General features: G+C 40.5%; 1 protein-coding gene across 1 annotated transcript; it reads left to right on the top strand.

Moving 5' to 3' along the window:
• The first annotated feature begins 1,162 nt into the window (after positions 1–1,162).
• On the top strand, positions 1,163–12,944 carry LOC141912829 (peroxisome proliferator-activated receptor delta-like). Its single transcript, XM_074804243.1, has 6 exons — positions 1,163–1,903; positions 7,978–8,317; positions 8,955–9,169; positions 9,773–10,001; positions 10,436–10,660; positions 11,068–12,944. The coding sequence occupies exons 1-6, from the start codon at positions 1,334–1,336 to the stop codon at positions 11,307–11,309; spliced, it is 1,821 nt and encodes a 606-aa protein (XP_074660344.1). The 5' UTR covers positions 1,163–1,333; the 3' UTR covers positions 11,310–12,944.
• Positions 12,945–13,717: the final 773 nt, after the last annotated feature.

Genomic DNA, 13,717 nt, shown 5'->3' with positions numbered 1-13,717 from the left:
GGATCTGCCCCTGATTTTGACTGCAGTGTTTCAGCTGTATTTTGATAATCATTATCATCAGGCATACTCAGTAAGGGACGGATCCATGGGGGAGCGTGTAGGGGGTGCGCAGCCCCTCCTAGAAATGTCAAGTTGTCCTGCAATTTAGGGGAAAATGAAATATTTAAACTGATAACTAAAAAAAGATTATGAATTCATAAGATATATTTCAAAAATGAGTTAATGTTGTAGTTTTCAAGGTGCCCTTTTTGTTAATTATACGATATGCCCTATTTTTGACTCCCTGAGTCAGACCCTTACTCCATCGCTAATCAGTATGGCTATTAGAATATAGGTTATTTAATAAGCGATAATAAGTCGTTGAACTGTTTTTTATTTTAATCATTCAACTTTCGACTCAAACTCTCTACAAACAGGTGAATCTATTTTACGATGCGGTTTCGCAATCGCTAGAAACAAACATTAATCGGTCGACGAACTTATGAAAAACGAGTTGGAAAGAATGTTTTATCAATTGAAAAAAAAATGAATTTTATCAATCACTGAACCTAAAGCGCAATGGACGTTGGATATGGTGTTGACACCTTTTCTGTTGTGGGAAAAAAATTTCGAAAAATATTTCCATCACTGTTAAACTTCCAGGAGCGAGTGCCGGCTTGCGACTTTTTTTTTTTTCGCGCGGCGGCTGCGGCACCATTTCATCGAAATATATTCCACCGCGCGAGATCAAAAATTCGAATTTAAATTTCGGCGGTTAGATCAGTAAAAAGATAAGCTGTTCCGAGTTTCGTTTGAAAATAAGTATCATACGAATGCTGGTGAGATGGGTGTCGATTTATCGGTTTCGATCGCAATTAAAACTCGTTTGAAACAGTGAAATAATGATAATGCGGAAGTTCGTAATAAACTGGTGATCGAGAAAAAAAATGGAAAGTCAAAATATAAAACGATTTGCGGTCGTTTTGTTTATAACGTATAATAATACGTGCAAAACTGCGGAGACTATTTTACAACAAAAGTAAAGTCGTCTTTATGTATTTATGATCGAAAACAATCCCATATATCATAGCAAAACATTGAATTCGCGCGATTACGGCATCGGCTAAAAATAGATCGCGTCATTCAGGTGTTGTGTTTTGTCCCGCGAGGACGAACCGATCGATCGGTGAGCGTTCATTGGCCGCGCGTAGCGTCGACGTACTATAATCAAACCCTAAGACCACCGTAACGCTCGCTGGCTCGAACATTAAATCATAAACCACCCACGCCTATTGATCGACGGAAGTGTTAGTGTTTTCGAAAACTTTATTATTGTTTTTTATTTGTGTCGAACATGGAAATTTGCGATGACGTCAACGAGCTGGACGACTTGGACGATGAGACCATCGAACTCGTCACTCGTAGTCGTCGGTTTAACGCGACGAAATCTTGCTCGTCGTCGTCGGCGTTTAATCGAGGTACGGATAGCGGATATCACTCGCCGGCGTCCAGCTACGAGTGTATGGATGATGACTACGTCGTCGAGGTGCACGACGCTGATTTAAAAGACGAAATCGAAGCGTTGATTTTATCGTATTCCAGTCAGACCGATCGGAACGATCAAGATCTACCGGACGTTTTTCAACAGCTCACCGAACTTTCCGACATCGTCGATGATTTCAACGTGTGGCAGACGCCGACCCCGTCGGTCGGTTTGCCCGTATTTTCAGCGGCGTCAAACTCGGGGCCGGAAACCGGAGCGGCGGCGAGTTGTTCGCTCGTCGAGGGCGGCTTCGGATTCGAGGAGGCCGTCGGTGAACTATCGTCGAGATATGACAGTTTCGAAGCGTGGCATCAGACAGTTGAATGTCCGCGTTATTTCGATTGGTCGTTCGTTGATTTTGACTCGACAACCGCGATGAAAGTAAGTCGTTTGACTCGAGGGGTTCTAAATGGGAAAATCATGGAATTCCCTGATTTATTTTTTCCCGTGCTGCAAAGAAAATCAGAGAATTCTGACTCTTTTATTGAAAATAAGGGAATTTGAATTCATGGGTCTTGTTCTGGCCGGTGACGAATGGCATTGTATATTGGGGCGGCAGTTGCTCAAAAGTTGGTTAAGATAAAGTTGATAAATGACATAGTAACTAGCGAATTTTAATTATAATTTTGATTGTATGATATGCCCTATATTTGGGGTTGCAGCCCTCCCTGAATCAGACTATGTAGCTCAGCCTGTGCAACCATTTGAAAATAATCGGGTTCTTTACTATTATCAGCGTTGGCAGTTTTTATGTACAATTCCGATATGAGCTTCATTGGTTTGGGATTAAGTCTATTTGAGAGAAATTACATTTTCAGCTGCCCCTCCCTTGATAGGTTACAAGGGGACTGCAGCAAAATTTCTCTCAAAAACGAGTTTCGCGAATTTTCCCAAGGTTTCAGACGCGAATGAGGAAGACATTCCGCCGGTTCGGTCAAATAAATACCTGGGAATCCGCGTTGATTGTTCGTCAATGAAATAGAGGTATTCAGAATTATAGACTGTTACTCGTTCATTGTGTTTCCGATCGTAAATTTAAACCGCTGTGTTATGTGTTGTTGGTTGTCGTCTGTTTCGGGTTCAACTCATTTCGACCTCTATTCGCCCTTCAGATTTAGTTGGTTAATGAACTGCGTATGTACTTCAGGGAAGGACGGGTCTAAAAAAAAAGATGGACACCCGACGATGATGAGAGTTCGAAATATCTACATCTCTGATTTTGATTAATTTAGAAAATATTTTATCAATATAACTAGGCCTTCAGCATGAGAAATATTTAAGTATGGGTTTGTTTTTAATTCAGTCGGAACTGAACGGATGTTCTGAATATTTGCAACAGCCTCCAACTCCCAACCCCCTCATGCTACTGGCCGGTGTATGAAATGAGTGGTTTTTCACTATTCTATGGAGAATGATATGTTGAGAATCTGTTAAATCGCTGTGTTGTGAACTGTTCTATGTGATTAGTTCAAATCTAGACAACGAAATTGTGAAAAAGATAAAATGCAACGTAAAATATAGCTGCAAAGCAGCGATAACGGGTTTTCTGCACAGTCTTAGAATCCTGCTCAATGGTTAACACAGTTTTATAAGAGGAAGGTCGACAAACAGTCAATTAGACCTACTTAAACCATGGACAACTGGACCGGATGGTCCTATTTGACTCTGGAAATTTGACTATTTGACTCTGGAAAATTTACTGTTAGGCTATTATTACTCTTAATGATTTCGACAAAGCATTTGATAAGTTACAACATCAGCCATTACTAAACAAGGCTATTAGAAAACAGTATTAATGATAAGTCACTCAAATGGCTCAGCAGTTATCTCTGAACGAAAACATGTGGCCGAAATCAACGGAACGCCTCATCTTGGAAAAAGTCAGTCTAACTTAAGTGTAGTCATGCAAGGTAGTATCCTTAGTAGTCTTCTCTTTAATGTCCTGATAAATGACATTACTCCGAATGTCAAGTGTGAGTCCAGCATACGGATCTGAGTGTGTTATATACTTGTATTTAGTAAATACCTTTGACAATGATCGGTATGTACTGTAGGAAATATAGAGTATTGATAAATGGTTGAAGCCCGCGGCCGAATAAAGTAATATAATCTTTTATTTTGATGCCTCGTTGACAAAACAGCTTTTCTCCGCTACATCTCTTATATGTTTAGTTTAGGCCTACGACTCCCCGGTACACTAAAGATTTATCTTAGTAAATACACGGTTAATTTAGTAAAGAAAAATAGGTATTATTAAACTAACTGCTTAAAACCCGCAGCAAAATCAATGGTAGTAATGAATTAATTTGTACTCGATTTGATTCTCATGATGAGGAGAAACTCGCAGCTGATCCTCGGAACGACGATGTGGTGACACACGTCGATTCTTCGATGTTTACGGCTCGACAGTGCTTTTAAAATCTAGAGCAGGAAATTTCCTGTGTATCGGAAATATGATTTGATGAGGAAAATGGGTAATGGTTATGAATTACTGTTTGAAAACCCGCGGCTGAATGTGAAGTCCTGCGGCAATGAATTTGTTTATTTACACTTGAATCGATAATCGAAGTGACTGGCAACCTCCTGTGGATTTCGGGATGACGACTCAGAAAAACATGTCGCCTCATTGAATGGGACCCAATTTTCGATGTTTACGGCGGCCCGACTGTGCTTTTGTTATGTTGATTTATCAAAATACGCACGGCGTATTTGTAGTATTTGTAGATCGAAGTGAGCTGAAGGATATCATACGGATTTTATCAACAACAGCGGCAAGGCAACAAAGCCTATGTTATTTTAGTGAAAATAGTGTGACATAAAATAATAATAATAAGAAACACGTGAATCTCAATAGGGTTATCTGTGAAGTAACAGAAAACCCTAATTAGCACTGTAGACTTAAACCTCTTAACCCTTTCAGTGCGTCTACACCGCAGTGCGGTGTATAAAACAGTGATGGATTTTGCTAGTACACCGCACTGTGGTGTATTGATGTAATTAGTAATTTGTAATTATCTCTATTGAAAAATGGCAGCAAGTGTCAAACATAGTGAAATACTAGTAACTAACGATACACCGCACTGCGGTGTAGACGCACTATAGTGGTATTCCCATTGTTCAACACACTAGGGTGGAATTTTTGAGAATTTTCAAATTTTCTCCAGCACTATAGTGTATTAATTAGTCAGCACTGAAAGGGTTAAGAGGAATCATGCTAACAAGCTCCTGTTTTCAAACTAAACCACTTTGCCCGTGGGCAATTTATTTCACTAATCTATAGAGTCTGATTAATTCTTAAAAATGGCTGCGTTTTAAACTGTTCAATAGTTGAGTGAATAGTTCAATCCGGTCGCGCTCGATTTATTCAAACTCGCGCAGTTTTTCCCAGAGAGAAAATAAACCGGCTTAGAACACGTGCGTCCGTTCTGAATGTCATTCAATGTCAAACAATTGACTCAAGTACACGTGCTTTAGGAAAGGACATTTTCTCTTTGAAACATGATTTTCGCCATTTGTAGGGGCTGGTCTTGAAGGCGCTGCCTACATTTATAGGCTGGTATATCTGGTGACCTGGAAAAACTAGAAAGCTCAGAAAAGCCAGATTAGAAAAATCTTTTAAAATTCGGGCAAACTTTTGGAATTTGACAAATTTTACCAAAAACCTGGAAAGCTCAGGGAATTCAGATGATGTTATTGACCACGTGTTTCTTTAAACCTAGAAATTTCTCTGATTCACTCAGGGAATTTTGTAAAATTGCATGGAAAATAAATCAGGGGATTTGTAAAGGGACGGAAAGTGGCCACCCTGATTATGGACTGATGCTAACTCAATTGACTATTGAGTTAGCCATCGTGTTTAGAAAAAACTTTTATATATCTATCAGAAACAATGCCCCCTGTGGCTCTCATAAAATCTGGATATTGATCGGGGGGGGAGGTGGGGGAAGGGGGGTGTAATTGCAATAGTGGTACTTCATGTAGTCCCAGAGGGCCATTTTGCTAACAGTGTACGGGCAGGCATAGGCCATTCTGTCATATACCGATAAGGTTATAGGGTTCCAGAAACCGAGATCCGAACAACATTAAACCAACAAGTATATCTCCGATCTCCAATGGTCAGACGGTCATTGAGAGAATATTTCCGTTGGTTAGCGGTCATTTGAAGGACGTTCTAACCCGGTTAGCTAGCACGCCTGGATTAACGCCATTGATCTTAATATGAAAAAAGAAATCAGCTGATAGCAACACGAGCGGTTTGTGTACAGCGAATGTTTTGGTTACAATTGTTGCGGTTTCGTTGATACGATCACAAAAACTTATTTCCACCGATACAATTAAACTAAACTATGGGAATAGAACGCGTTATATAAAACGTGAAATGTGAATGAGTCGGTCGGGTGCGATCGAGGTTGATTCACCCGAGTTCAACGTGCGTATGACATGATTAAAGAAATGTAATGTCGCCACAGGCCCAAGAAATAGGTGAAACTCAGGTAGAATTAGCCTCGAGCGAACTTCAGTCATCGGAGTCGGTCGATTAGATATATCGAAATCTTAAGCCTAGCGCACATCGACACTGCGATTGGAGACAACTAGTTGCAAGGCAGTTTTTGGCGCATGAGAGGAACTGGCTGGATACGATCAGTTGCTCGAATGTGTCGATGTGAGCGAGCTTACGATTGGTAAGCGTCGATGTATCTCCAGTTCCAGCCAGTTGCCCATGTTCTACTTTTGAGCAACTGGTTGTACTCAATCGCAGTCATATCCGTCGATGTGCGCGCTCCGGATCTCGACGATCGACACGCGCCATGCAGTTGCTGCACCTGACCGGTTGTAACTAGATTTCGATGTGCGCGGGGTTATCGTTCGGTAGCAACTAGTTGTCTCCAATCGCAGTGTCGATGTGCGCTAGGCTTTAAGCTTAATCAAAATCGACTGACAGATCTGGACCGAGTTCCTCCGGGCAAAACCTCGGCAAGGATTGAAAAGGTTTCATGAAATTTGGCCCTCTAGACATTTCAAAAGAAAGCCCGTCATTGACTTTTTCTATCACAATCATAAACGCAATTGCGATATTATATAACATTACACATTACGTAAAACATTTTTTTAACGCTCAAGGTTGAATTTACAGTCCAATTATCGTCGAATATTGGCATTCATTACCGGTGGTTTTATGAATTCTTAGTTCGACGTGTATTGAATGCGTTAAATGCACCCCGTGAATGCTTTCACTATAGATCAGCTTTCCGCTGGATATCATGTGCTAACAGCCGGCTATAAGTCGAGCATTTTGTTGAAACTAGTTTTCGTTTAAGATATGAAATCTTTTTAAAACGTGCCAACTGGTATCGACTGACGACGCGCGCGATGGTAAAACAATTACTGCCTAAAGATCTAGGACCCGTTTCAGCCTATTTTCATTTAGCCTAACTGAAGGTATTCCGAGTTAGATTTGACACGTGGAGTCAAAATGGTTGCTTATTTCAATCACTTTTAAGTGCGTCTAGCGCAGATGTCTAGTGTGCGTCTATAAACCGGGTACTAGTTGGTTTTTGAAATTTTTGGGCGCGGGACTGGTTGCACGCGGTTACAGAAAACGATCGGATGAATAACCACGGTATCTACCGGCGCATGCAGTTCGAATTGTTAGTACATCAAAAATACATAAAGATGATGTACTTTTGGTCACATTCATCGGGTAACTCTTAACCAGAGATGTTTTTTGCTATGCGCATTCCCTTATAGTATCAATAGTATCATAAATCGATAGCAGCCACCAGTACCCGGGGACGACGCCGGTCTTTGGTCGGAACCTGGATCCTGTTGAATAGATGAACTTCGAATTAGTAAAGCACTTTTTCATAAACCAGGGCGAGGTCGCTCTACTAATGATGTCGAGTCGTTCAATGATCAGTGTTTTTCTATCGACCGGTTTAACGGTTGAATGGATATCCACCCACGTGCTTTGATCGCTTGAACCAAATCGGCGCATGACACTCAGTCGTTGAACAAAGCCTGAAAATTGACATGAATAAAGTAATATTTTCTGGTTTTTTCTATCTATAAAACATATCTATAAAGTGGTATTCACAATTTCAGTGGGTTGATGCACTAATTGTCAATCCAGTACTATCAACCTTTAGGCAATCTGATGCCTGTACTCTGCTCCCCTTAGACAAAAGATAGCAGATTGTCTGTACTCTTTCGGACAATCTGCTATCGTTACTCTCCCCTCAGACAGTTTGCAAAATTTCTGAGCATTTAGAACGACTCTTTGACAAAATTCCTGTGCGGTTATTGCATCTTTGTACCCTACACCCTCTCGGACAGTCGACCCAACCCTCTCGGACAGTCTACTGTCTGTACCCAGCCCTCAGACAATCGGCTGTCTATACCCAATATTTTACACGCAATACAATATCAGCTAAATATTGAATATTTATTATTTACAGAAAGATCCATCGTCGCCATGCAGCCCAAACAGCTTCAACAGCTGTTCAGACGTCTCTTCGAATTCACCGTCCGGTTCAAGTGTTAGTAACGATCAGCTGCCGTTGTTACCACCGTGTCGCGTGTGTGGCGCCCTCGCGTCCGGCCTACACTACGGCGTCAACACGTGCGAGGCGTGCAAAGGATTCTTCCGACGGTGTTTGCAACGAAAAAAGGACGACATCTTCAGCAAAAGTTCGTCGCACCAGTGCGAAAGGATGTGCCAGATCAAAACGGGCCAGCGCAGCGCGTGCCCGGCCTGTCGATACCAAAAATGTCTCGAAGTCGGCATGTCAAAAAAAGGTACGTCTAAGGTTTGGGATGCATGTATCTTGTCAAGATAGTACTTTGCAGTGCGGTGTATGAATTGGTGCTATTAACTTTGCTAATACATCGCATTTGGGTGTATCTGTGTAACTATTGAAAGATGGCATAGTATGATATTAGTAACTGTCGATACACCGCACCATGCTGTAGATGCAATATAGTGTAGATGCAATATATGCCCTTTATACAATGCATTGAGATCGAATTTTCAAAAATTCATTTGAATCAAATTCATCATAGTTTTCATTCCTGCTTTATTTCTTTTCTGCAGTCCTAAATGTCTATCTATTCATTTTCATTATTATTATCATTATCATTATTGAACAGTGTCTCTACATCGCATGGTGGTGTATGAATCAGTGCTATTCACTTTTCTAATACATCGCATTGGGGTGTAATTATGTAACAATCAATGAGTTGTAATCTTTTGAAAGATGGCAGCACCTGTGCAACATAGTAGAATATAAGTAACTGTCGATACACCGCACCGCGGTATGAATGCAATATGGTGTCATGCCCGTTATATAATGCATTGAGATCAAATTTTCAAAATGCGTTTAAATCAAATTCATCAAAATTTTCATTCGGGTTTTATTTCGAATATCTCTTGCAGCTATAAAAACTGGACGATATACGCACGCGAAGAAAACGAAAGACATCGTCGAAATGAAAGAACTGCGCAAAGCGAAGGTCGCGTCGACGATACTCGAGAACAAAGTGTCCGAAATCCAGAGCATAATCAACCAGGTGATCGAATTAGACCATCTGATCAACCGACACCCGCCCGACTTCGAGTTCATAGCGCAGAAAAGTCAACAAGAATTTCTCGTAAGTGTAGCGTTTTGTTTGAAGACGTTCGAATTCGGGATAACCTCCGCGCGTCCAAGCGCCGCAAGTCCAGGACCCAGTTTCACGAAAAAGTTTTTCTAAACTTTTTGCTGCAATTGCTATTGGTTACTTCATGTTTTCAATGAGGACAACAATTCAAATTTAACTGATTTAAACATAAAATTGGGACTCCTAGTTTTAGGCACTTCTATCGTTACAACGGCGTGGCCACTTAGCTGGAAATCAGGGAACAAGTCAGGGACTTTCTTTTCTTTAAAAATCATCGGGGAATTTCCGAAAAAAAGCTAGAAGTCGAGGAAATTTGTTGAGATTGCTAGATTGCGCGTAAAACAGGTTTCGTCTATATCTTGCATATTTGACCGTGTAAATTGATAAGATTCCTAGCAGATCTAGTCAGGGAAAACAATGCGCATGTCAGGGAATAGTCGGGGGAGAAGCAAGTCAATAATAGTGGCCACCATGTTACAACCAAAAACACTATCCAGGCTTTCAGGGGAAAAAATGGAAAAGTTGTTTCGAATTGGAAAAATCTAGCGATCGTTGATTCGTCGTTTTGCTGAAAAACGTAAATTCCTCTTTCAGGAAATGGAAGCGGCGAGAACGAAAGTGTTCGGTCCGATGAACCAACTGACAAAAGAAGAGTACAACGATTTCTTCGAAGAGACCGGAATCGACATCGACTGCAGACGCATGCTCGTGTTCGGCTGGCAGCAGGAATTAGTAAAGTGGATCGAGAAGTTCGTGCAGTTCTGTAAAGGATTGCCCGGATTCAAAGATCTGTCGATAGAAGAACAAACCGGAATGCTGAAAGGTAAATCGACGAAGAATCCTTGTCGTAAACTTCTAGGGACGGGTTCCATGGCTTTGACTCCGGACTAGTCTAAGATCATTTTAGCCAATCCAACAACTTAAGACCAGCCTTAAGATTTAAGGTCACTTTTACCGATCGCATGCGCTCACATTGCCATCTTCCAAACAGTTTTATTCAGGGCAATTTTTCCGCTAGTTAAAAGTAGAGCAGCAGTCAGCCGTCCTCAGTCTTAACTTATATTGTCTTTAATTTCACTCAAATACCGGTAACTGAAAATTACATTAAGATGCGCTGATAGTTCATTATTTTCCAGACACTTGCTCTAAGTAGATACTTGCCCTTTTTCGGTGCAGTGTCTGTATCATATAAGAAATATATTATTATTATCATTATTATTATTATTATTATTATTATTATTATTATTATGTTTTCAGCTGGGAGGTTCGAGGTATGGTTCATGTGTGTATATCAAGGCGTCTGTCTCGATCACGACTTGTTCACGACGTATCGCGGACGTACGCTGCATCTCGAACGGTTCTCGTCGATTTGGGACAGCGAGTTTTGCAACTCGATGTTTCAGACGTGTCGCAAATTTCAAAAGTTGAAGCTGCTGTCGTCCGAACGCGCTCTGCTGAAAGCTCTTGTCATGTTATACACCGGTAAGTGGGTGTTGGTTATGATTTTTAAAGTTTAGTCTCAACGGAAACAGCATTTTGAAGCGAGTTTGACTAGATTTTATTAGATGCAATTTGTAAAGCCTAGCGAGCTATTAAAATAGATCTCTACCCCTTCCTGTATAAAACAGGATTTCTGATTGGCTGACGATGACATCATCTAAGCTGCGCACTTCAGCTATCGTGCAGGGTTTCGTGCTATGGCTGAGTATAGCAATGCCATCCGGTTCGAAACCCTGCCGAGGGAGGATGACTTTTATGGCAACTGTAACGATTAGGAAGTGCGGTGAAGTTACGTGCACTCACCGGGGATCGAATCTAACGCTAACCAGAAGACAGAAACTAGCATAACAATCATTGATTAATGACGATAATCTTATTTTTCAACGTAGATCACTTTCCGCTGAAACACCCCGACCCGATCGGCGAGTGGCAGATCATCATCGCGCAGGCTCTCGAATACGAGTTGAAACGCAATCACCCGGACGACCCGCGCGTTTTCGGACGTATTCTCAGCTATTTGCCGTCGGTGCGCGAGCTCGCCATCAAAAACATGGACGTCATCGCGAAGCTGCGCATCGACTGGCCGGAAATGAACAAACATCCGTTGTGGTGCGAAGTGTTCTCGATGTAGCGAATGAAAACCACGGCGACGACTGCGATATCATTCGTCATCGTCGTTGTTCAGCGTGGAGAGAATACTCTCTAAACGTGCGTCGTCTCGAAAATATGGCAGTTGAAAAATTTACCGATAGATATTTCGAGAAATGGCAGCAATAGGATTGCATCGGTTAAAGTCAGTTGCACCGTGCTGTAAGGTTTAGTTGAACTATGTGAAGGGTTTGCTTTCTTACTGCGCAATGTTCCGAGTAAAAACAACTTCTGTCGTGTTAACTTCTTAACTCGAAAAAAAGAGAAATGAAAGAAAAAGATTCTGAGTAAATTAATGTCAATCACTGCCATTTAAACGGTGTGAGATAATGAATGATGCTTGTGTGAGATGCTTGTAAGAATCGTACATCAGTCAGTTATCGATGATTATTTTTCGTGTGGCTCATTTCAAGCTAGAGAATAGATATAGAATAGGACGCTTTCGTACATGTTTCATTTATAGATATTATTTACCGGTAGTATGCGATATTTATCTCCGTGCTCATAGGTTTTGTAGATACCTCCATTAGAAAATTGTTGGCATTGATATCATTTTAAGTAAAATGCTCGGTTACTCACTTGTCATGAGAGAAATCCCACAATAACGAAGCCAAGATTGAAAAATTCTTTATCAGAATGATTATATTTCGGCTAACAACTGTTAGCCATCATCAGGCGTACTTCTTGTCTACTCACTTGTCATGTAACTAACTTTTGGACAACCGGTCCCTTTTTAGAAACGATCTGTTGATGCGCTGCTGATTAGCGCTAACCTTTTACAAAAATGTTGTATAGTGCTGGAAGGTGCTACTTATGACTTACAAACCATCTGAAAACTTTTTATCGCAGCATTCATAATTGTAACATACTAAGCATTGATGGAATAATCAAAAGCTAAGCACGCGTTACTTCTGGATGACACATGCAACTAGTGCATGAATGACATAAGTGATTTGTCCATAGATTATTGCGGTTTGACAAATCATAATGAGCAGTTAAAACGTATAACATAGGCACGATTCACTGAAAAAGTGCTACCTTTGCTGTGCTAAAAAGTGGTTTGTTACCAGAACTTTCGCTTAAACCTTACTGCTTCATTCAAACCGTGCTTTAGTTAATTTCCAATGTCTTACTCTAATCGAGAACTGTAGAACTTAGTCCAGGACACAAGTGTGCATCGTCTTTACTTATTTTTACATATATTGATATATTGACTGAAATCTGCTGAACCTATAGCGCCCGGTCGCCCTAGCTCGGTTTTCTAATCGAGATTTATAGATAATCTTTTCGACGAGGCGGATGAATCGATCGATAATCAGTCTGTGATAACTTTACGAGCGTATCATGTGCCAAATATATGAACATTTACTCGTCGCAAACTTAGACTGTTTATATTTGTATTCTCTCTCATTCCATAATCTCCTCGTTCCGACCCTGAAAAATATTGTAAATTCATGAAAGAGATATTTATCTTTATTTATTATTATTGTATACACAATGTACATATTAAAGATTCCGACCAATATTTTGTTATTATATTGTATGATTTTTCATCTGATTTATATATATTGTATGTCTGTAGCGAGGACATTTCGCGAAGTTGAATAAAAGTGATTTTTATACGAAAATTTCGCTCGTTTTCTCGAGTCTTTTTTCCGCCCTGATTTTCTTCACTTGAAGATCACTCATGAATGTCCGTAGTCCCTGTATTGTATAGCGTGGATGGTTCGATAATCTTCTCTGGCTGGATATGCGAGTCGAACATCACTCGGCTGTGGCACGATACCCAGTTCGATAGATTTCGTCTAAAGAGAATTAAAGAAGCGGAATTTGATGGTCGTTTGTGCATTAACTTTGACACAAATAGTCGCTGTGCTGTAGCCAGAGGTGTACAAGGTATATCACCTTAGACAATCGTTTTGATTTGCCAGTTTGAGTGGGCCTAGTACTCGAAGACGTTCAGACCATAATTTACACTTTGAAGGACATTTTCTTACGAAAATCCAGTATGTACTGCAGTTGCAACGAGGTCCAGATATGGAAGAAATGGTTGTCCCTCATATGGACATGATGGAAGATAAAGCTTTTGAATTTTAATGGTAAATAAGTAGGGTAAGTAATTTTTCCTTTTGTTTCGAGGTTTTTATTCTGATTTTAGGGAAAATTAACATTTTGATGATAGAAAAAAGATGAATGTACTAATGAATATTTGTATTGGTCGATTCGATTGTAATCACCAGGCTGGTGAACTGGCACCCACTCCTGTTCCCAATTCAAATTAGCTTTTTTCTCTTTTTTGCTAGTATTTATGATAGAAATGCATTGCCAGTTGAGTAGTTTCAGTATTGTTTCAAGAATTTCATAATTATCCGGCCCGCAAGCGTTAGCCAG

The sequence above is a fragment of the Tubulanus polymorphus genome, chromosome 11, assembly GCF_964204645.1.
Source record: "Tubulanus polymorphus chromosome 11, tnTubPoly1.2, whole genome shotgun sequence".
In the NCBI taxonomy this organism is placed as follows: Eukaryota; Metazoa; Nemertea; class Palaeonemertea; order Tubulaniformes; family Tubulanidae; genus Tubulanus; species Tubulanus polymorphus.
Note: the sequence above shows the minus strand (reverse complement) of the source record. Positions and strands in the feature narration are given on the sequence as shown.

Excerpts from the sequence above, each read along its gene's own strand:
- LOC141912829 (XM_074804243.1), top strand. The coding sequence starts at position 1,334 with ATGGAAATTTGCGATGACGTCAACGAGCTGGACGACTTGGACGATGAG. Across the intron at positions 1,904-7,977 it reads ACTCGACAACCGCGATGAAA|AAAGATCCATCGTCGCCATG; the intron begins GTAAGTCGTTTG and ends TATTATTTACAG. Across the intron at positions 10,002-10,435 it reads ACAAACCGGAATGCTGAAAG|CTGGGAGGTTCGAGGTATGG; the intron begins GTAAATCGACGA and ends TTATGTTTTCAG.